At 44.2% G+C, this 25,038-nt stretch overlaps 1 protein-coding gene across 3 annotated transcripts in view; it reads left to right on the top strand.

Moving 5' to 3' along the window:
• TMC4 (transmembrane channel like 4) overlaps positions 1–25,038 on the top strand; it is a 1,453,434-nt gene that overhangs the window by 576,387 nt on the left and 852,009 nt on the right. For all 3 annotated transcript variants that reach the window (XM_073602282.1, XM_073602283.1, XM_073602285.1), the window contains exon 7: positions 8,981–9,128. In XM_073602282.1, the coding sequence (XP_073458383.1) occupies positions 8,981–9,128 (148 nt within the window). The remainder of the gene's footprint in view (positions 1–8,980; positions 9,129–25,038) is intronic.

A 25,038-nucleotide genomic window follows, 5' to 3' on the forward strand; every position in this document is an offset into this window, starting at 1 on the left:
AGCATTCTGATAGGCAAAAATATTAACTTTACTCATACATTATCGGTTATTGACCCTTATGGTCGTTATGTCTTTCTAATATGCTCATTAGATGGGTTACAATGCATTATCGGAAATATATATATACCACCCCCTTTTTCGATAGAGGTCATTAAGACGCTAGCCTCCTTCCTCTCACAACACCCGGGGATACCAGCACTTATTGTTGGAGATTTCAACAATTATTTGGATGCCGAGCTTCGGGTGGGATGAGAGGGGGACAGACTCCCTTTGCCCGCCTTGTTGCGGAACTGGGATTGAGGGATGTATGGAGGATGAGTCATACGCTAGTAAAATGTTACTCATGTTTTTCTGCTACACACAAGGGCCTCTCCAGGATTGATCTCGGTCTGGGTAATGACTTGATGCTATCATTAGTAACCTCAAACCTCAAATTATGAAGCCAGAACTGTCTCTGATCACTCCCCCCTATGTATAGAGATTTTTACGTCGGGTGTCTTAAAGAAGAATTACTGGAAACTTAACCCATTTTGGTTGTCATTGTTTCCTACGCCTGACCCCATTTTTGACAACTTAGATTCTTTCATTAGGTTTAATAAACATTCTTCTCGTCCTGGCATTTTTTGGGACACATTAAAAGCATTTCTGAGAGGACAATTTATTAAATCTATTAATACCATTAAGACCGAGATCAAGAATTGGGAGCAAACTGTTTTAAAAGAGGCCAAGAGGGCTGAATCTGCTTTTATCGAATCCCCCTCAGAGAGTACCGAGAAATCTTTTCTTGAGGCTCAACATATGGCCAACCATCTGATGTTAACTACTGCGGAAAAGAAAAGATTTTTTCTTCAACAAAAATATTTTGAAGAGGGAGAAACCACAGGGCATATGCTTGCCATGATGATACGCTCACAAAAAGGCTCATCCCACATAGAAGCAATCACTGGCTCATCAGGCACTCTGGTTACTTCCCATGCAGAGATATTGTCCACGTTTAGAGATTTCTATGCTGATGTGTACTCCTCTAAGGTCAATCCCACACTGACAGAAATTAACTCTTTTCTAGATCAATGCCAATTACCGCAACTCCCGACGCAGGATGTAGTTCAGTTGAACGCTCCCCTTAGGGCTGAGGAGTTCTTGGAGGCGTTGGCGCTCTCTTCTCCTGGTAAGTCTCCGGGTTCGGATGGCTTGCCGGCGGAAGTATATAAGCGCTACTCTGAAACTCTATTACCACACTTAAAGGAAGTATTTGAAGATGCCAAAAAAACAGGAAGTTTACCTCAATCCATGAATGAAGCTATTATTGTCCTCCTTCTTAAACCTGGTAAAGAGGCCCATCTACCAGACTCTTATAGGCCCATATCGTTGTTGACAACAGATGTTAAACTGTTGGCAAGGGTGTTGGCCACAAGACTAGCTAAAGTTATCCATAAAGTGATCCATAGGGACCAATCCGGGTTTATTCCATCGAGATCCACAGCTCTTAATATAAGAAGACTTTTTCTCAATCTCCAGATCCCTGTTGACAATCCTGGCAAAAGAGCAATACTATCATTGGATGCTGCCAAGGCTTTCGACAGCGTTGAATGGCCGTACTTATGGGAAACTTTGAAGCGTTTTGGCTTAGGAGACAATTTTATTCAATGGGTTAGACTGCTGTATTCGGCCCCTACGGCTAGAATCCGCGTAAATGGTGATCTGTCAGATTCGTTTCCCCTTTTTAGGGGTACGAGACAGGGGTGTCCACTTTCACCCCTGTTATTCGCATTGGCCCTTGAGCCACTAGCAGAGATGGTAAGATCCTCACAGTCTATTGTGGGTTTTATCAGAGGACCAGTATCTGATAGGATCTCTCTTTATGCGGACGATACTTTACTTTACCTAGGGGATGTGGAGGCATCACTTACAAATGTGATGCAGCTAATACAGCACTTTGGCTCATTGTCGGGATTCTTCATTAACTGGAGTAAATCTGTCATTCTCCCAGTGGATGAACCAATGGTTACTTTGCCGGATAGTGCAAGACCGCTTAAAGTGGTCTCCTCATTTAAATATCTAGGAATTCAAGTATCGGTCAATCCAAAAAAATACTTGGAAGATAATTTGCTACCCCTTTTTAAAAAACTTCAAATGACATGCAATACATGGTGTAAACTCCCCTTATCAGTAATTGGTAGAATAAATTTAATCAAAATGGTTTGGGGACCTCAACTTTTGTACATTATGCACAATTCTCCACAATGGATACCCCGTAGGTGGTTTAATCGTATTGAGACACTGTTTAGATCCCTAATCTGGAGGAAAAGAGTTGCTAGAATAAGTCTTTCCACTTTGCAGTATGGTAAAGATCGGGGAGGAGCTGCGGTTCCCAACCCTAAACTATACTTTTATGCCTCTCAATTGCAGCACTTGAGTGGTCTTGGGTTGCTAAGTGATTCTGACTCGGTTGAAAGCATGCTGCGAAGTGGAACACTAAATACATCAGTGCTGGCGAATTTGGAGGCAGGACTGTTACACCTGCCACAAACAGCCCCCACCATAGTTCTTCTCAAAAAATTATGGTCCACGGTCAAATCTAAATTAAAAATTCTGGGCTTTCTAGCAGAAACTCCTCTGTGGAACAATCCGAATTTAGCAGAAGTCTATAAACTAGAGGGATTCCAATTGTGGAGGAACGTCGGAATTCATAATATTTCTCAATTATTTCACCAAAATATTTTAAAATCTTTTATGGAGTTGCAATCGGAATTTGGGCTTCCTAGACATCAATTTTACCGATACCTTCAGTTACGTCATGCCCTTCAGATTCAAGGCCGGTCAATCGATCTCTCAATTGTTACTCATCCCCTAATAAATGACATTTTCTTTGGTCAGGAAAAAAAGGGCCTGATATCTCACATTTACTCACATTTGCTTTCAGCTACACAAGACACTACAACTTTGCCATGCAGATGTAGATGGATAGAGGATCTGGGGAGGTGAGTGAAGACATATGGGACATGTGCCTCCAGACAGGGCCATTAACTTCTGTATCACAAACACATAGACTCTCACATTTATTTTTGCTACATAGAGCTTATCGTATGCCAATACAATTACATAGATGGGGTAGCAGAGACTCTTCCTTGTGTCCTAAACGTTGTGGAGAAGAGGGGTCACTGATTCATTTGATGTGGCGTTGCCCCAAATTGCATCGTTACTGGGGAAATGTCACCGAGATAATTTCATCAGTATTCCAAATTAGGGTACCCCTGGATCCTCTGATATGTATTCTAGGAGCGATCGATGAAGAAATATATCCCCCTCCCAGTAACATAGCAATAATCAGATTATTATGTCTGGCTCGTAAGCTGGGGGCCAGATTCTGGCTGTCAGTAAATGTTCCAACCAAAAAACAATGGATAGAACAGGTAAATCATATCTTTATCAGAGAACATCTAACATATCAGCATAGAAATGCACCTCGGAAATTTAATTCTATATGGCAACCCTGGCTGGATTCCCCGGGATTGGCACCCCCACAACTAATTATGAACAGGATATTTCAAGTCTAAGAGAGTACTACTTGTTTGACAGGGGTAACATTTGGTGTATTCATATTTTATTTCCATGTGATTGTACCTATTTGTGCAGACCAGGAACAAGGTTTATGGTTAGATGACCAGTTGGTTGTCTGGTAGCTGTGTTGGGTGGGAGAGTCTTTTACTCTCTTACACAACACGGTTTGTTGTTATATAGATGTAAAATCTAGTTGATGCCACTGCTGTAATAGGCTTTATTTACCTTAAATGTACATAGCCGAGAGGTAATTTAATGTTTTGAGATTACAATCTATACGATGTTATCTTCAATGCTCGGATGTCTGTTATGTAACCTGTCTCTTGTGGCTCAATAAAATAATTTTCTGATTTAAAAAAAAAAAAAAATGGAAAATTGAATACCTACCTCTCTGTAATTTCTTTCCATGGCAGCATACACACAATCCATGCATATGCTACCATGAAGGCACCAGGAAAGTAACTTATACAAATCACACATTTTTGGGATTTGCCATGCCAATCAGGCTAGTTAAGCTGCAGCTGGGAAATGTGTTGCATGAAAAGTAACAAAAAACACAAAACATAAAAATTTGCTACAAATTTTATTGGTCAACAAAACAGGACTTGGAAAAGAGCAAGGAAAGCAAAAAAAAAAAAAAAATAGAAGTTACATACCGGTTACGTTCTTTCCAAGAGTCTTTCAGGAAAGCACACTTGAGAGACCTGGGCTCCTCCCTTCTCAGGAAACACTGCCTCCACCAGAGTTTTAAGCCACGCCATCCCTTCAGCCCGTCAGTTTTTCCACGAGAACCTCCGGCCAGTCTAGGGAGACACAAGAACACATCATACCAACCTTCATACTCCTGATGCTCTTGCGTCCCGGTGGCATAAATTTATATGGGTGGGTACCGGTGCTGTGCTGAAAGACTCTTGGAAAGAACGTTACCGGTACATAACTTCTATTTTCCCTCTTTCGTCTTTCAGGACAGCACACTTTAGAGGATAAGCGAGCACTTACCCTAGGGTGGAACTTGCAGAACTTTATGCCCAAAGGCCTGGTCCTGGGCAGACAAGTCCAGTCTGTAATGCTTAACGAAAGTCTTAAAACTTGACCGCGTTGCTGCTCTGCAGATCTGTTCGGGTGTAGCACCAGCCCACTCTGCTTGTGACGTTGCTATGGCCCTAGTGGAATGAGCCCTAATACCTTCCAGGACCTCCACCTCTTTTGTAATATAGGCTTGGCTGATAGTCAACCTCTACCACCTGGCTATAGTATGTCTGGAAGCTTTGGACCCCTTCCTGGTCCCAGAAAAAGAAACAAAAAAGGAATCAGATCTCTTAAACTGATCCGTAACCTCCAAGTATTTTAATACACATCTCCTGACATCTAAACTGTGGAAGATGTGCTCCTGTTCCCTCACAGGATTTGAACAAAAAGTGAGCAGACAGATTTCCTGGCTCCTATGAAATTTTGAAGCCACCTTTGGCAAAAATGCCGGATCGGTTTTAAAAATAATCCGATCCGGAAAAACTTGAAGAAAAGGTGCCCTCCTTGAGAGGGCTTCTAGCTCACTAACCCTTCTTGCGGTAGTGATTGCCACCAAAAAAGCAGTCTTGGGGGTTAAAAACGTTACCGTACAAGAGTCAATAGGCTCAAAGGGATCTCCAGAGGAAACACCGAAAACTAACAGGCTGAAGGGATGGCGTGGCTTAAAACTCTGGTTGAGGCAGTGTTTCCTGAGAAGGGAGTAGCCGAGGTCTCTCAAGTGTGCTGTCCTGAAAGACGAAAGAGGGAAAAAACACATGTATGTAAATTTGAGATACTAACAGAATATGGTTAACATGAGTTAAAAGGACTGCCCCCACAAATGGATATCTTAAGGATTTAAACATTAGTCACAACATCTTGAGAACTTTTTTGCAAAATAATGCAGCACAGACAATTAAATCAAAGTGAACAAACTACAAACGACACACATCGACAACAAACATATTTCAGGGGAAAATATCACCCACCCAAAAAAAATACAATAAACCAAAGTAAAAAAAAAAACTTGCTCGAAAACACATCTGTTTTGCAAAGACATAACATACAAAAAGAAAATACATGTTACAAACTCGATAAGGACACCCAAATGTACTCTCTTGCCGGCCCCACACACAATCTTACCTCTTTTCAGGGCAAGGTAAAGAATGCTATCTGCAAGCTTTATATAACAGGTTTGTGTGCTAATGAGGCAATTGAAAACACATGCACAGTCCATGAAACACACAAAATGCAAGTTCACCCAATGTAGAGACAGAACTACAAAGTGGGTACACCTGTTAAGGATGTCCTTAAATTACTAACCCAAAAACCACACTCTCTGAGCATGCTCAGAAACATCCAAGTGCTGTTCACACACAAAAAGCACAAAGCATGCCCAGACCAACGCAAATGCATTTCACACACCAAAAGGCACAGGAAAAAAAGCAAAGTCTCTGAGCATGCCCAGACCAACCCAAATGCAGCTAGCACAAAATAAGCCACCCCTGTCCAAAATTAAACACATCATCCAGCATGTCCTTAATTAAGGCTAAGAAAAAAGAAGGTGGAAAAAAGTACTGGACTGCATCAAAAACACAACAAAAACATATCATAAATGCACTGGATCGCATCAAAAACGCACATGCATCTGGACTGCGTTTCTATGGAGTGAACTAGCCCTAAAGCTAGTAACTTGGGGGGGGGGGTTACTCTGCCTGTAAAGTGGTGCATCTGTAGCATGTATCCAAAATGCTGCTTCAAAGATGTACGGCTTTAGAGAAAACATACAAATAGACGTTGCAGCTGCAAGATTTTAACACAAAACCAAAAATAGCCTGCCCCCCCCCCCCCCCCAATACATACAAGGCCATTTGGGGCTGTAAAGGCTTAAAATGAGAACCCCACGTGAAAAATACCACCCCAGAATCTAAAAATATTGTGCCCCTCCCACTCACTAACAAACCCCTAGCCAAACACACAGCAAGCCAGCCCATGAAAGTGGGGTATATGTTTGGGAGCAGAAGGGGCTCAGGCACCCCAAAAGTCAACCACCTTGTTCCCATATTCAGGGGGACAAGGGCCTCTTCCACACAACCCTAGGCTGGGGTTGTGGGGGGCTGCAGACAGGGGGCTTTACAGAATGTAGAAAGCCCCTTTAAACTAGTGTGTACAAGGTGCTTTGTGGTTGGTATTGGGCTGAGCCCAACATGCCCCAAAGACAGCCACCTATGTTGAGTGCATGTGGCCTTGAATGGTTCGGGGGGAGTTGGGCGATCGCTCTTCTCACGCCTTTCCTAGCTGACCCTGTTGTTTGCTCTGAAAAAGGATATGGTTTGGATTGGTGAAGGCAGCTCACAGCCTTTGGAGATTGGAGAATGGAATGTGGAGTTCCCACTTTAAAAGCAAAAGCTAGCCCCAAAGAATTATATGCATGGGAAGGGGGAGACAAGAGCATTGGAGTGTAGAGTTCCACTTTAATAGCAAAAACTAGCCCAAATAAAACATATGCATTAGAAGGGGAGACAAGAGCATTGCTTTGTAGAATTCCCCTTTAAAAGCAAAAACTAGTCCAAAGAAAACATATGCATTAGAAGGGGAGACAAGAGCATTAGAGGGTAGAGTTCCCCTTTAAAAGCAAAAACTAACCAAAATAAAACATAAGCATTAGAACAGGAGACAAGAGCATTGGAGTGTAGAGTTCCCCTTTAAAAGCAAAAACTAGGCCAAAGAAAACATATGCATTAGAAGGGGAAGACAAGAGCAATGGAGAATCCAGTGTGGAGTTCCCCTTTAAAAGCAAAAGCTAGCCCAAGGAAATCATATGCATTAGAGGGGGAAGGTTAAATGCCCTTTTAGGAGGAGTGATAGTCTTTTTACATAATTTTAACAAGGTGCATGTCACATGTTGGCAACGTAACATGTTAACATGACCTGTGTGCAAATATCCTTAAAAAAACACATAAAAGTGAACCAGCGTAAAAAAAAAAAATGTCACGTTTAGAGGTGCGCCCATTCAACCCACGCAAATGCATTTATGTTGCTTGACACTTACTAAGATTTTGCCAGCGCAGTGAGCCAATGCATTTGAACGAGCGCAAATGCCGCTTGCGCATGCGCAGTGCATAAGTTGACCTCACACAGTTCTAAACGTATTTGCAGGCACAGCAGGCTTGTTCAGAAAAAGTTACTTTCTCATTCTATTTTGGACATATTTTTTACTTGGGCAGTTATTACTATACTTCCTCATATCACCCTAATAATATTGGCATTTCCAGCTTCTTTTAATTTTGAGTTGAAGATGCCCTGCACCATGTCCACAGTGGCACACTGATTGCCTCTTCCCGTGCGCCAAGATTACTATAGTAAATGGGGAATAACACTGTGTTACCGGCGCAAACGTTTTGTAAATACCAAAACATAGGTTGCGCCTCGGCATGCGCCTCAACTTATGGCGCAAACAGTTCGTAAATCAGCCCCATAGTGTCCTTCTGGTGTATAATTAACCGGGCGTCTCTGCCATTGTCTCGGGCCAGTTAAATCAACACTATTGAGGAGGCAACCTTGTTCTTGAAACAATGGGGCTTGTTTGACATGGAATTTGTTTTGTTTGATCAAAGACTTTTTAGATCCAGACTTCAATACATCAATTCACCACAGTAGACCGGGGTTGAGTTTAGCAGACACCATTGTTCAGGTCCCTGCTTGGTATGTGAGAGTTTGCATACTAATCTCCCACCTCCCACCTGTGAGTGTAATTTAATTAACATTTCCGCGGGGGGGGGGGGGGGGTTAATGCTCCTCTGTTCTGGAATCTTCTTGACTAAGGAATTTATGAATTATAAAAAAAATGTATGTATCCACGCCATGACGAATATGTGATGTCACCCTCCCAGCAATCTCAGTGACCTATCCATTTTGATAGCATACTGTATAGATTGCTGTATAAGTATTTTGACACACAAACACTTTTGAGGATGAGAGTTTACATGTGTTATGCACAACTATGCTTTAAATTAAGTTTAGTTTCACATAATTTAAGTTGCATTATTGGAAATTGGTATTGTAACACGTAAACCCATCAAAAGGAAACTATAATGGTCACAGGTTAGATTTATTTAACTTTTGTACATTTTTAAAGTGTTGTAAATATTTTTTTCTGTCTATATACAATATTTGTTTTGCAAATGGACTTTTATCATGGAACAAAAGGTACAGGATAACATATTACAGCAAGTCATAAATCGACTTTCATTTGTGTGCCCACCAAGATCGATGTACAGTACATCAATATACACAACATAGCCCCTCATAGTGTATTACCACATATACCTTATGGCGTTATATGTCTGTGTTTGCATATGTGCCAAATTTCATTTTCATTGACCATTTCTGTTAATATTTTTTTTTTTAGATCTGTTCAAGGCTTTAAACAGAGTTTAATTGCGGCTGATTCATCAATGACTAATTACATAGACAAAGTGTTTTCAGGCTGGGATTTCTGCATAAAGGATGAGAGGATCATAAAGCTTAAACAAAAGAGTATCCTGTATGAGCTAAAGGTAGGTAATCCTTTTAACAGAGAACTCCAGTCAGAAGATAAGCTTGTCTTGAATAGAATTTGAGCAAAAAAAGTCGGTTAACTGACACTTAAAGAGAATCACAGTTCTTCCTGGCCAGAGCACTTTTTTGCAATTCGGCACTGCGTCGCTTTAACTGACAATTGCACGGTTGTGCGATGTTGCACCCAAACAAAATTTACGTCCTTTTTTTCCCACAAATAGAGCTTTCTTTTGATGGTATTTGATCACCTCTGCAGTTTTAATTTTTTGCGCTATAAACAAAAAAAGAGCGTCAATTTTGAAAAAAACGCAATATTTTTTACTATAATAAATATCCCCCAAAAATATATTAAAAAACAATTTTATTTCCTCAGTTTAGGCCGATATGTATTCTTATACATATTTTTGTTAAATAAAATCGCAATAACCGTATATTGATTGGTTTGCGCAAAAGTTATAGTGCCTATAAAATAAGGGATAGTTTTATGGCATTTTTATTATTAATTTTATTCTATTAGATAATTTGCGATTTTTATCATGACTGCGACTGGGACCATTGTCATTTATACAGCGATCAGTGCTATAAAAACGCACTAAATACTGTGTAAATGACACTGGCAGGGAATGGTTTAACCACTAGGGGGCGATGAAAGAGTTAAGTGTGTCCTAGGGAGTGATTCTAACTGTGGGGGGGATGAGCTTCAACTCACATGACAGCGATCACTGCTCCCAATTAGGGATGAGCCGAACACCCCCCTGTTCGGTTCGCACCAGAACTTGCGAACAGGCAAAAAATTGGTTCGAACACGCGAACACCGTTAAAGTCTATGGGACATGAACATGAATAATCAAAAGTGCTAATTTTAAAGGGTTATATGCAAGTTATTGTCATAAAAAGTGTTTGGGGACCTGGGTCCTGCCCCGGGGGGACATGTATCAATGCAAAAAAAAGTTTTAAAAACGGCCGTTTTTTCGGGGGCAGTGATTTTAATAATGCTTAAAGTCAAACAATAAAAGTGTAATATACCTTTAAATTTCGTACCTGGGGGGTGTCTATAGTATGCCTGTAAAGGAGCGCATGTTTCCCGTGTTTAGAACAGTTTGACAGCAAAAGGACATTTCAAAGGAAAAAAAAGTCATTTAAAACTACTCGTGGCTATTAATGAATTGCCAGTCCGACAATACACATAAAAGTTCATTGATAAAAACAGCATGGGAATTCCCCACAGGGGAACCCCAAACCAAAATTTAAAAAAAATTACGTGAGGGGTCCCCCTAAACTCCATACCAGGCCCTTCAGGTCTGGTATGGATATTAAGGGGAACCCCGGGCCAAAATAAAAAAAATGGCATGGGGTCCCCCTCAAAATCTATACCAGACTCTTCAGGTCTGGTATGGATTTTAAGGGGAACCCCGCACCAAATTTTTTTAAAAATGGCGTGGGGTCCCCCCAAAAATCCATACCAGACCCTTATCCGACCACGCAACCTGGCAGGCCGCAGGAAAAGAGGGGGGATGAGAGAGCAGCCCCCCTACCTCTTGAACCATACCAGGCCACATGCCCTCAACATTGGGAGGGTGCTTTGGGGTAGCTCCCAAAACACCTTGTCCCCATGTTGACGGGGACAAGGGCCTCATCCCCACAACCCTTGCCTTGTGGTTGTGGGGGTCTGCGGGCGGGGGGCTTATCGGAATCTGGAAGCCCCCTTTGACAAGGGGACCCCCAGATCCCAGCCCTCCCCTCCTGTGTGAAATGGTAAGGGGGTACAAAAGTACCCCTACCATTTCACAAAAAAACTGTCACAAATGTTAAAAATGACAAGAGACAGTTTTTGACAATTCCTTTATTTAAATGCTTCTTCTTTCTTCTATCTTCTTTCTTCTATCTTCTATCATCCTTCGGTTTCTTCCTCCATCTTCTTCTTCTTCTGGTTCTTCCTCCGGTGTTCTCGCCCAGCATCTTCCTCCGCGGCGTCTTCTTCCCTTCTTTACTCGGGCCACTCCGCATCCATGATGGCATGAAGGGAGGCTCCCGCTGTGTGACGCTTCTCCTCTTCTGACGGTTCTTAAATAACGGTGTCGGAGGGGGCGGGGGTCACACGTTACGTAACCCCGTCCCCATCTGATGTCACGGGGAATGCCACAGAGAAGTCCCCGTCAAGTCACTGTGCGTCAGAGGGGGCGGGGTCACCGGGTGGTCCCGCCCCCCGTTATTTAAGAACCGTCAGAAGAGGAGAAGCGTCACACTGCGGGACCCTCCCTCCATGCCATCATGGATGCAGAGCAGCCCGAGGAGAAGAAGGGAAGAAGACGCCGCGGACGAAGATGCCGGATGAGAACACCGGAGGAAGAACCAGAAGAAGAAGAAGATGGAGGAAGAAACAGAAGGAAGATAGAAGATAGAAGAAAGAAGATAGAAGAAAGAAGAAGCATTTAAATAAAGGAATTGTCAAAAACTGTCTCTTGTCATTTTTAACATTTGTGACAGTTTTTTTGTGAAATGGTAGGGGTACTTTTGTACCCCCTTACCATTTCACACAGGGGGGAGGGCCGGGATCTGGGGATCCCCTTGTTAAAGGGGGCTTCCAGATTCCGATTAGCCCCCCCACCCGCAGACCCCCACAACCACCGGGCAAGGGTTGTTGGGATGAGACCCTTGTCCCCATCAACATGGGGACAAGGTGTTTTGGGGGCTACCCCAAAGCACCCTCCCAATGTTGAGGGCATGTGGCCTGGTATGGTTCAGGAGGGGGGCGATCTCTCGTCCCCCCCTCTTTTCCTGCGGCCTGCCAGGTTGCATGCTCGGATAAGGGTCTGGTATGGATTTTTGGGGGGACCCCACGCCATTTTTTAAAAATTTTTTGGTGCGGGGTTCCCCTTAAAATCCATACCAGACCTGAAGGGTCTGGTATGGATTTTGAGGGGGACCCCACGCCATTTTTTTTTTTAAATTTGGGCCAGGGTTCCCCTTAATATCCATACCAGACCTAAAGGGCCTGGTATGGAATTTAGGGGGACCCCCACGTCATTTTTTTAAATAATTTTGGTTCGGGGTTCCCCTGTGGGGAATTCCCATGCCATTTTTATCAATGAACTTTTATGTGTATTGTCAGACCATAGACATTCATTAATAGCCCCGAGTAGTTTTAAATGACTTTTTTTCCTTTGAAATTTCATTTTGCTGTCAGACTGTTCTAAACATGGGAAACATGCGCTCCTTTACAGGCATACTATAGACAACCCTAGGTACGAAATTTAAAGGAATATTACACTTTTATTGTTTCACTTTAAGCATTATTAAAATCACTGCTCCCAAAAAAACGGCCCTTTTTTAAAACTTTTTTTGCATTGATCCATGTCCCCTGGGGCAGGACCCAGGTCCCCAAACACTTTTTATGACAATACCATGCATATAAGCCTTTAAAATTAGCACTTTTGATTTCTCCCATAGACTTTTAAAGGGTGTTCCGCGACTTTCAAATTTGCCGCGAACACCCCAAACTGTTCGCTGTTCGGCGAACTGGCGAACAGCTGATATTCGAGTCGAACATGAAGTCGACTCGAACTTAAATCTCATCCCTACTCCCAATGACAGGGAGCAGTGATCTCTGTCATGTCACAAGACAGAACGGGGAAATGCCTTGTTTTCATAGGCACTTCCCCGTTCTGCGGCTCTGTGACATGATCGCTGGGAGACCGGGGGACATCAAGTCCACCAATCCCGCGGGCATGGTCACGCTGTACACGGTGGGCATGCGCCTCCTAGCCCCACCAATTAAAGGGGAGGTACGGGGGGTGTCCAAGATCATCTTGCTCTTTTCCCGGTGCCTGGGCTGAGAAAGTGTGGGGAGATACTCTGGTGACAAAGCAGGGACTCCGGGCCATGCCCAGTGGTAAATCCCGGAGGTCAAAATCAGCAGCGGCTCCCCTGGACAGGGCCAAGATCAGAAGCCTGGCCCCCATCACTACCCACATGGCGTCTCAGACAGAGGTGGCGGCGGGCTCCCCTCCTGCAACGGCGGCAGACCTCGCGACCACCATGCAAAAAATAGCCACTGGCCAGGCAGCGCTGATGAACAAGATCAACCACCTGCAGACAAACGTGGACTTCATCCGCCGGGATCTAGACTCCCTCCGCGACCGAGTGGCGGAGGTGGAGCAGCGGGTGTCGGAGACGGAGGATACGGTGTGAGAGCACACCGGAGACCTGCACCCACTGAAGGCCAGAGTGAAAGCCCAGGAAAGCCATGCGGAGGATGCCGAGAACCATAATCGGTGCAACAATCTGCGCATCGTCGGCCTCCCGGAGGGATCAGAAGGTACTGACCCCACTGTTTTCACTGAGCGCCTTCTTAAAGAGCTGTTGCCTAGGGTGCACTTCTCCCCCCTTTTCACCATTGAGAGGGCCCACCGCATGTCAGCTACACGTGGGCCACAGGGCTCTCCCCCCCGCACATTCATCTTCAAGCTCCTGCACTTTAAGGACAGAGATATGGTGCTGAGGGAGGCCAGGGCACTACAGGAGCTGAAGTTTGAAAATGCGAGGCTGATGATATTCCCAGACTATTCTATGGAAACCTAGCGCCAGCGCAAGTCATTTGATGTGGTGCGTGCCAAACTGTGGGCTAAGGGGCTCAAGTATAGCATGCTCTTTCCAGCACGACTGCAGGTGGAAGATGGGGAGACTACTCGCTTTTATACTTCACCTGTGGAGGCCTCATCCTGGATAGAGATGGTTCGCAGACACTGAGATACCCTTTTCACTCCTTTCACTGCTGCAATGAATACTTTCTTTGAATGACATAGTTGCCTGCCTGCAATATGAGAGAGTTTATACCGTGTGGTGTGCAGTGCTATATACTACTGTGCCTGCGCCCTGGAGATGCTCCATGCACTGGGCAGCTGAGTTAGTTTTCTCCTCCTACAGGTCTCCTGACAAGGGCTCCGACAAGGGCCCACTGGTGTCATGGTAACCTCCCCCACCATCCCTCCCCTAGAAAGATACAGGTTACTTCACCACTAACTTTGCGGGGGGTGCCAGGGGAATGAGCTGTTTGGTCTGACTTTATGGCATTAGACGCACATCGCGCCTTACAATACTTGACTTTATCTCCCTGGTGGTCATGGACTCCCCCCCTTTCCTTCCTGGTTTATGTTGCCCAGCTGAAATACAATGTGCAGATGAGCATGTATGCCTACCTCACAGGGCACTTTATCCTCAGATACAGTGGGGGGCGAGGGAGATAATACGAACCAAAAAATAAAAAAAATATACCGTGCTGTCAAAAAACGTGAAAAAGCAGCCAGCACAACAGTGTAAAATGTAGCAATAAAAAGAAAAAAATGTGCAGCGCTATAAGTAAACAGAATGGTAATTATCGACAATAATACAGATGCAATAGTCACAGAATCAAACTGGTGAGAATGTTGTCAGTGATAAAATAAAGGATATAAAGTGACCTATAGTGACATATGATCAATATAAAAATATGAAAATACTGATAAATAAAATAATGGGTATCAATAAAGGTTAGTGTCCATATGTGATAAGGGACCACATGAGATAATAATAAGTCCCAGAAATAAGTGATCCAATGCAAATAAGTGACAATCACTGAGATCTTGACCAGACATCAGAGTGAGTAACATGAGAAGTCCACCACCAGAAATACCAGCCTCTTACCGGAATGATTGGACTTATACAGGTGTACACCTGACAAGCCAATCAAGCTTGGAAGGTAACCAAGAAGGCACCAGTTCAGTACATGAAGTGCAGCATCTGGGTGGGCGTTCCAGTGGATTCAGCAGAATGGACACAGCTTACATGCAGATGTAGATCAGCCAAATCATGGGTAAAAGGAAAGAGATGGGGCACATAGCGTGATACTGTAACGGATGTTTATTCAGGATAAAATCATAAGTATTACACTTACATTTGCCAATGGGAATACAAGCGCTTGAAAGAAAGACAGTAGCTGTGGACCAGCAAGGAAACTGACGCGTTTCTCCTAAACAGGCATTATCTGGTCAATGAGTTCGTACTCGGGAGTTAGAGCAAACTAGGATAAATCCATAATCTACCCCTTGAACCCCACCAGAGCCAGGCCGCCCATGCAGAGTCCACTTGTTTGGATGGACAGCTTCAAATATTTGGGGATACGTATGGGTGGGCCGGTAACCAGGTATATGGATCTCAATCTGACTCCCCTGCTAGCACAGTTCTCAAAGCGATGCACAGATTGGAGGGCGCTCCTCCTGACCCCGGTAGGTAGAGTAAATCTAATAAAGATGGTCTTTCTCACAAAATTTCTGTATCTTTTTAGAAATAGTCCACTCCTGATCCCAGCTTCCTACTTCAATAAATTAAAATCCATAGTCTCCTCCTTTTTATGGTTGGGCAAGGTGCCAAGACTGGCATTGTCCACACTGCAGTTGTCGGTGGGTCAGGGAGGGTTGGCTCTTCCCAACTTTTGGGCAGTCATAATGGTGATGGCCCGCTGGTGGTTTTCACAACCCAGGGATAATCCGGAAGTGACCATGGAGGCAGCGATCCTGGGATCGTATGCTGCACTCAGTAACCTAGTGTTTCATGGAGTTGGGGCCCACCCCAACCTGACAACCCTTATGCGCACTATTATGGTTTGGCATCGAGCCAGGGCAATTTATCATTCCCCGGGTACTATCTCTCCCCATGCGCCCCTATGGGGCAATCGTAATCTCCCCCATTTCCGCAGTGTGCCAGACCTGCAGGTGTGGGCCAATAGGGGTGTAGTGGGCTTAAAGCATCTGGTGATGGAGGGCAGGTTGAGTACATTCTCAGAACTTAAAACAAAGTACAACCTACCAAATTGAAAGTTTTTTCATTTTCTGCAGGTGAGGCATTCCTTCCAGCACCAGTTTCCTGGTGGTGTCACCCTCGAGTCGGACCTGGTGGAGTGGTTGCTGACCACCAAGGTCCTAACGGCCCTCCTGTCAGCAATATATTTCCACATATCAGCTTCCATACCCACTAAATTAACTAATGTATATGCAAGATGGAAAAGGGATTTGCCATCCCTTGAGGAGGAGGACTGGGAGAACTGTGTCTCCACCTATGTCTCGATCATGATTTCAGCTTGAGACCGCTTCCTACAATTAAAGTTCTTACACAGGGCCTATTACACACCCCGGAGGTTGGCTGTTATTTACCCAGACAGGTCCCCAGCCTGCCCTAAATGTGGAGACCCAGAGGCCTCCTTTATACATATGACATGGTCATGTCCCCTATTACAGGGGTTCTGGGAACAGGTCCTGGCAGATGTTAATCAGGCAGCAGGAACCTCTATCCCACTGCGCCCGGAAACTATGTTGTTGAAGGTGACTACTGATCCTAGTGTGGGAAAATACAAGAAACTGTTCATTGCATATGCCACCTACTATGCCCGTAGAGAGATTTTGTTGAGATGGAAATCTGAGGCGCCGCCCACCATCACCACCTGGAGGAATACCCTGAATACTGTATTGCCTCTATATAAAATATTGTATATCAATAGAAACTGTCTGAGTAAGTTCGAAAAGATATGGTCCTCCTGAATAGACTCCTGGGGATCCCTGCCACTGGAGATATCTCTACCCAGCCCAGATGCAGACTCCTAGCCTGGCAGGGCAGATCACGAACCAGGAACCGTGTGCCCATGCTTTCCCTCCCTTCTCCCCTCCCTTCCCTCCCCACTCTCTCCCCATGCCTCTCCTCTCTCTCTCATCCTGTTCTCCTCCCCCACCTCCCCTCCCTCCCTCTTGGGGAATCCCCCCCCTTTTTCTACCACAATTATTCAGGACTGGTTCGGGTGAGAGGGTTCTCCTGGTAAAGATTGACTAACCCCCTTTTTCAACTATGCTGCATACCTGTCGGCTATTGATATTACAATTCCTTGGGAATAACATTTTGTAACCATATCAATACTCTAATTCTCATTTGCACTGTACTGTAAACTGACATGTGAATACTGATTTTGAATAAAGTTCACCTTTTGTTAAAAAAAAAAGGGGGACATACAGGTACGCCCATTTGCCCACCGCTGCCATTGTGCCGACATATATCGGCGTGCAGCGGTCTGCAAGTGGTTAAAATACATTTGCTCATGTGTGGTTATACTGCTACCAACAGAAGGTTTTTACACACTTTATATACAGTATCAAAAACAGCCAGGTCCTCTAGTGGCTCTACCCCTGTACCTGCATACCAGCTCATTAGTAAATCAGTGGGAAAAAAATAGAAGTAAACACATATTTTTGGAACTATGGCAAGAGAAAGAGCACCCATTATTGAACTACTGTTGAAAATGATTTTGTGGTAAGTACAAAAAAAATCTATTTCTCCCTGCATTCATTGGAGGACAAAGGACTCTATTCTTCAATGTGTGTGATGTTCAAAAAGCAATTAGAAAGGACATCATCAAAAAGTGGCTCAAGCAACCCTGAAAAAGTGACATGATGTTTCACCTGCAGGACCTTCATTGCAAAGGAAATAGCCGCCAATGCAACCATTTTATAATTAGGAATTAGGTTCAGCATTGCAACTATATGTGTTCCTGGTGAATCCCATAGGTTCAAAATTCCCAGTGAATTTATGTCCAAGTTTTACCAAGTTTTTTTGTTTTGCTGCAAGGTCTCTTTTTTTTTTAAGTGGACTTTTGTGTCATGTGTCTAATTTTTTTTTTCTCGAAGATCCAACATAGAAATAATAATCCTATTGAAATGTGAACATTCTTTGTGGATGTTGGAACATGGGGTGAACAGTGTAATTGGCGATAAGATGTTACAATATGTCAGCCATGATAAATTATGTCTAGTTTAAACCATGATTTGTCAATAATAAAATTCTGGGACGTACTAAACTGAATATTGGGATGATGGGATTATTGGATTATTGGCTGCAATACTGAGAACTGTCACTAGATGTCAGTGTACTTTATACACATATAAATGGTAATGACTGTTGTTTTGCAAAATATGTTATTCTTTCCTACAGTGCTCGATACAATGTTGCAAGAAGCATTTTCACAACCCAGGGATAATCCGGAAGTGACCTTGGAGGCAGCGATCCTGGGATCGTATGCTGCACTCAGTAACCTAGTGTTTCATGGAGTTGGGGCCCACCCCACTTGCTGATATATATTCAGCTATACTACAGGATCATAGTAAATTATACAGAAGTAATGTAAAAATTACATTTGACCTGTTTTTGATGGGAATATGGGTAGAATAATTATTTCTCATGGGGTTTATGGGAGGAATATCATGGTAACTTCTGACAATGAACATATTTAACCAATTTCCTCTTGTCAGATAAATTCTCAATACGAAACTGTATTCGATTATTCGTCCCAAGCAGCGCTTTTGTCAAGAGTTAAAATTGACTCTACCAAATGTCCAACAACATAAGTGTATTTAGAAGAGAACAACAGAGGTAGCAGGTGGTGATGAGAACAGAAAATCCAAAAGAGCACACAGTTTGAGATCTTAGTGTAATCTGTAAATCGTGCACCTTCCACCAGATTCCTCGTGTATCACACACCCCTCTGGGGTTTAAACTCACCAGACTTCTATATTAAATGGGCAGAAAATGGGCAGAAGGAAGAAAATGTTAAAATTGGAAACCAGGATCAATCACTTGCAGCAGCAGCTGGACGCCATCAGAGAATTCCAACAATTTTTAGATTTTAATAATCACATCACAAAAAAATTGGGGAAGGTAGACAGGGATACTCAGAAGAAGAAAGTCAAAAAATTTCATAGAGATTTAAAAGACTTTCAATCTAATAAGATTTATTTTTGGCAGGATTCTTTGAATCCCAGTAATGATGATTGTATGGAAATTATTGGTCCACAGACCCAGACTCACACTGAGGGACCCCCACAATTAACATCAGTGGTTCAACAGCAGGGACATAATACTGCAGATCAGAAAAATAAAACACCTTATATTGCAACGCACTCTAGGACCCCAAATAGAGGAAGTAAAAACCAAGGGAGAGGCATGAGAAGAGGGGGAGGGATAGGGAGACACCCACAACCCCCACCTTATAATAACTCAAGTCCCAGTTACAAACAGGTATGAACCACTAAGGGATCATAATATAGACAATAGTTCTTACTCACCATGCCCTTTTTTAGGAAGGGGCAGTGGGGGACAGAGAAGAGGTCGAGGCCATCCATACAACAGGGGCAGACCCCCAACACCATATTATCCTCCAATGACATCCCAGTACACAGGACCCTAGTAGAGAGATCAGCAATATTGGGGGAGGAATGTGGCCCAATCACAAAGCATAAGGAGAGTAGAATCAGGGGGTGCAGAGCAGGACATAGGGTCCAGAAAAAGGGAAACAGAACAGGAGACATCTTCAATTTGAGCAATGTTGTATTTGATAAAGAAATGAACATATTACATCAGGGATTAAAGTGCGGTTTGAAAAGACCTGTAAGCAAATTTGATGTTTTTGTGGACATAAACAAATATATGAGGAAGCTCGGTGTCAAAAAAATACGAAATAAGAAATCTAATCCGGTAGGCATAAGTGGGAATGTATCAATAGCAGTGGATAGTGGTGTAAAAAAATTGATCACTTTTCAATCCTCCAAACACTGCCACCCAACATTTGGATGTTTTTAAAAATTTGGTGTTAGAAAAATTAAAACCAAAAAAGAATGTGAATCCCAGGTATATTAAAGAAGGGTTGGAATTGTTGGAAAAGCAGGTATGATATAATAATCAGGCCTACGGACAAAGGTGGGACAAAGGTGGGGGAGTGATAATTTTGTCTAAAGATCATTATAACAATCAGTTAATAGATCTGTTATCTGATACTGACACGTACACCAGATTAGAGAGAGATCCAACCTCTCAATATAGATCGGAATTAGAGTCCTTAGTGGAGTGTGGATATCAGTCACATGTGCTAACTGTGAAGGAGAAGAGATATCTTATCCCGAGCAGCAGCCGCATACCCACAATCTATACTCTCCCCAAAATCCATAAGGATCAAAAGTTTTAAAAAGGGGCGTTTTTTCGGTAACAGTGATTTTAATGATGCTTAAAGTAAAAAAAAAGTGAAATATTCCTTTAAATATCGTACCTGGGGGGTGTCTATAGTATGCCTGTAAAGTGGCACATTTTTCCCATGCTTAGAACAGTCCCTGCACAAAATGACATTTACAAAGGAATAAAAGTCATTTAAAACTGCTTGCGGCTTTAATGTAATGTCGGGTCCCGGCAATATGGATGAAAATCAGTGACACAAACGGCATGGGTACCCCCCCCAGTCCATTACCAGGCCCTTTGGGTCTTCTATGGATATTAAGGGGAACCCAGCACCCGAATTAAAAAAAGGAAAGGCGTGGGTCCCCAGGCCCTATATACTCTGAACAGCAGAATACAGGCAGTGCAAACAAGACAGGGACTGTAAGTTTGTTGTTAAGTAGAATCTGTTTGTAATTTTGAACTGGTACATTTTTAAAGTGTAGCTCCAGCCAAAAAATCTATTTTTAAGCTTTTTGGAAAACATAGGGAAGGGTTATCCCAGCTGTAACATTTGTTTTGCTGTCTGTGCACCTCTTAAGAAGATTTCACCTCACTTTCTGTCCCAATGACAAATGTTTTTTGAAAATTTGGGGTTTTTAATGAAACAAGGATTGGTGATAAAGCATCAGTGGAGAGGAGACACGTTTTTCCCATATTAACACTTACAGGAGAGAATTTCTCTTCCTAGGGGTAGATTTCATCTCACTTCCTGTTGTCTCCTTCCTTTTGCAGGTAGGAGTCGTTTGTAAGTTGGATGTTTGAAAGTAGGGGCCTGCCCTATATACTCTGCAGAAATTGGGGCCTTAGGTGTTGGTGTTGCCACAACACTGTAAGCCCTCACAGTTACTCTTGGTGGGCGCAGGAACGGGCGCTGTTGTTAAATATTAGATCAAGAATTGTAATTACATGCCATTGTTGAACAGTGGTAGAAAAATTGGGCCTTTGGTGGCGGTGGTGGTGGTGCTGGTGCCACAACACTGTAAGTCCTTACAGTTACTCTTGGTGAGCGCTGGAACTGGGCCCTGCTGTGAACTATTAAATCAAGAATTGTAATTACATGCCATTGTTGAACAGGGGCAGAAAAATTGGACCTTTGGTGGTGGTGTTGCCACAACACTGTAAGCCCTCACAGTTACTCTTGGTGGGCGCAGCAATGGGCCCTGCTGTGAAATATTAGAACAAGAATTGTAATTACATGTCCCTGTTGAACAGGGGCAGAAAAATTGGGCCTTAGGCACTGGTGCCACAACAGATGCTATAGTTAGAGCACAGGAATGAGCCCTGCTGCAAAGTATTGCATGAAAAATTGTAATTATACGCCCCTGTTAAAAAGGGGCTGAAAAATTGGGCCTTGGGCACTGGTGCTGGTGCCACAACACTGCAACCCCTCACAGATACTCTAGTTGGAGCGCACGAATGAGCCCTGCTCTAAAGTATTGCATCAAAAGTTGTAATTACACGCCCCTGTTAAACAGGGTCAGAAAAATTGGGCCTTAGCCACTAGCGGCGGTGCCCAGAACCAAAAATGTTCTTACAAGCTATCAGCATGAAAATTGAGGAGGAAGAGGATTGTCACTCAGCATAACAGGATAGTCACTCAGCATCAGCATAGGCAATCTTGAAGGGATCTCACATTAAAAAAAAAAAAATTATTTGGTTACATCAGCATCAGGTGCTTGGTAGCTGGTGATCCAAGACTGATTCATTTTTATGAAGGTCAGCCGATCGACCGATTCAGTGGACAGGCGCACCCTGTGATCAGTTACAAAGCCTCCAGCACCACTGAGTGTGCGTTCCGAAAGAACGCTGGATGCAGGACAGGCCAGTAGCTCAATTGCATACTGTGCAAGCTCTGGCCAGTGATCCATCCTCAAGACCCAGTAACCCAGAGGATTTTTGGTGGGAAAGGTGTCCAAGTCTGATCTTGCCCCTAGGTATTCCTGCACCATGTGAATCAGACGATGGCGATGGTTGCTGGAACCGATCATACCTTAGGGCTGCGGACCAAAAAAATGTCTGAACGCATCGGTCAGATGGCCACCTTCTCCACCACTCCTTCTGTGGCTGACCGAAGCCTCAGCAACAAGTTGTCCAAGAGGACCATGAAAATGTAACCTCCCAGGCTCTGGAAACGCGCTGTACAAACCTTTCTGCAAGGCCTCCTGAAGATGTTTCATCCTCTGCTCCCTCTGCGATGGCAAGATAAGGTCCGCAACATTACCCTTGTAACGTGGATCAAATAGGGTTGCCAGCCAGTAATGATCCCTCCCCTTGATACCACAAATACGAGGACCCTTCTGCAGGCTTTGCAGGATAAGGGAGGCCATGCAGCGTAGGTTTGCTGAGGCATTCGGTCCAGAGTCCTCTGGGTCACTAAGGACAACATGATCCGCAGCCACCTCCTCCCAGCCATGTACAAGACCATGGGTTTCTTCGGACTGTAAATGATCCCTTAGACTGCTGCTGATGCTCAGTGCCAGGCTCCACCTCCATGCTGACACAATCCTCCTCCTCCAACTCCTCTTCCTGTGTGATCAGCGGGCACGCAGGAACACTGTCTGGATAAAGGGGGCCTAGAGAGGTAAGGAAGTCCTCCTCTTCCTCCCTCTGTTCTGCCTCAAGTGCCCTGTCCATTATTCCATGCAGCGTGTACTCCAGCAGGTGGAAAAGAGGGACAGTGTCACTGATGCATGCACTGTCACTGCTCACCATCCTCGTGGCCTCCTAAAATGGTGACAGGACAGTGCATGCATCCCTGATCATAGCCCACTGGCGTGGGGAAAAAACCAAGCTCCCCTGACCCTGTCCTGGTGCCATAGTCGCATAGGTACTCACAGATGGCCCTCTGCTTCATGTGCAGCCGCTGCAGCATGGCCAATGTTGAGTTCCACCTGGTGGGCTTGTCACAGATTAGGCGGTTCTTGGGCAGGTTAAATTCCTTTTGGAGGTCAGCCGGCTGAGCACTGGCGTTATATGACCTGCGGAAATGCACACAGACTTTCCTGGCCTGCCTCAGGACATCCTGTAAGCCCGGGTACCTGCCCAAGAACCGCTGCACCACCAAGTTAAGGACATGAGCCAAACAGGGCACATGGGTAAGTTGCAATAGGAACCTCATTTGATTGGGATTTTTAAGGCAACAAAAGAAAGAAATTTATTTTTTTTTAAAAAAACTAGATAAGTTTTATTTATACAAAAATTGTTAAAAAGTGATTAAACATATGGAGATATACATTTACAAAGAATAAAAAATGATACACTACAGAAGTGGCAAAGAATTATATGATCCAAATGGGTAAGTTGTCCCTGTCGGAGGGCGGAGAGGAGGTTGGTGCCATTGTCGCAAACCACCATACCTGGCTTAAGCTGGCGTGGTGTCAACCACCTCTGAACCTGGCCCTGCAAAGCTGACAGAATCTCTGCCCCAGTGTGGCTCCTGTCCCCCAAGCACACCAGCTCAAGCACTGCATGGCATCTTTTTGCCCCTTGAATGCCTAAGGAGCACCGCTGGTTCAGAGGACAAATCAGCACAGGAAGAGGCCATGGAGGAAGAAGAAGAGGAGGGGGTGGAGGAGAGAGGTGTGGCAGAATCACTACTAGTATAATTTTGGAGGCGTGCTGGCAGAACAACCTTCAACGCTACTGCACCCTGTCCTGCATCCTTCCCAGTTGCCAGAAGAGTCACCCAGTGCGCGGTGAAAGATAAGTAACGTCCCTGTCCATGCCTGCTGGACCATGAGTCAGTGGTAATATGCACCTTACTGCTGACCGCCCTGTCCAGCGAGATCAAGACATTGCCTTCCACATGCCAGTAGAGAGCCGGAATTACCTTCCGTGAGAAAAAGTGGCATTTGGGAACCTGCCACTGAAGAACCCCACATTCCACAAACTCACGGAAGGGGGCAGAGTCTACCAACTGAAAAGGCAGCAGTTGAAGTGCTAACAATTTAGCCAAGCTAGCATTCAACCGCTGGGCATGTGGATGGCTGGGAGCAAACTTCTTTCGGCGGTGCAGCAGCTGAGGCAGGGAAATTTGCCTGGTACAATCTGACATTGGTGTAGCGATTGCAGATTGCCCGCAAGTAATTGGCTGTGACACACCTAATTCTACATCTTCGTTCCCCTCAGTGCAGGTTTCAGAGAGGACTGAAGGTATAGTGGGGCTGGAGATCCCAGCTGATGAGGAGCAAGGAGAGGTCTGCTTTGTTCTTTGGTGTGGGTCTTTTAGGTACGCTTGCCAACCAACTGCATGGCAGGTCGACATATGTCTGGTCAAGCATGTGGTGCCCAAGTGGGTGATGTTTTGGTCACGCGAGATACGCTTGAGACATATGTTACAAATAGCAGCGGTTCGATCTGATGCACTTGTCTCAAAAAAGGCCCACACCAAAGAACTTTTGGAATAACGCACAGAGACAGGAGCGCCCTGCACATGTCCCACGGCCACGTGCTGCTGAGGATCCACCGTGTGCACGACCAGCACTGTTACCTCTAGACACAGAGACTGCTTGCCATCTTTTATTGGCTTGTGACTGTCTACCTCTCCTTGTTGGCCTTCCAGACATACTAATGGCCTGCAATGAGATGTAGCTGCACAAAGCTGGGATGTATATATATATATATATATATATTGATTACACTGCAGCTAGCAGAATCAACTGCCTGCCTGTAGTATTATTAATATGAGAACACCAGCAATTGACTTCAGGTAGCTTTAGGTGTACACTGTGCAGAGGACACAGTACACTAACTGTAAATACTGCAGCTGCCTGCCTGTGGTATTAATAGGATCAGAACACCAGCAATTGTCTTCAGGTAGCTTTAGGTGCACACTGTGCAAAGGACACA

Source organism: Aquarana catesbeiana, linkage group LG10, assembly GCF_042186555.1.
Source record: "Aquarana catesbeiana isolate 2022-GZ linkage group LG10, ASM4218655v1, whole genome shotgun sequence".
Classification (NCBI taxonomy): Eukaryota; Metazoa; Chordata; class Amphibia; order Anura; family Ranidae; genus Aquarana; species Aquarana catesbeiana.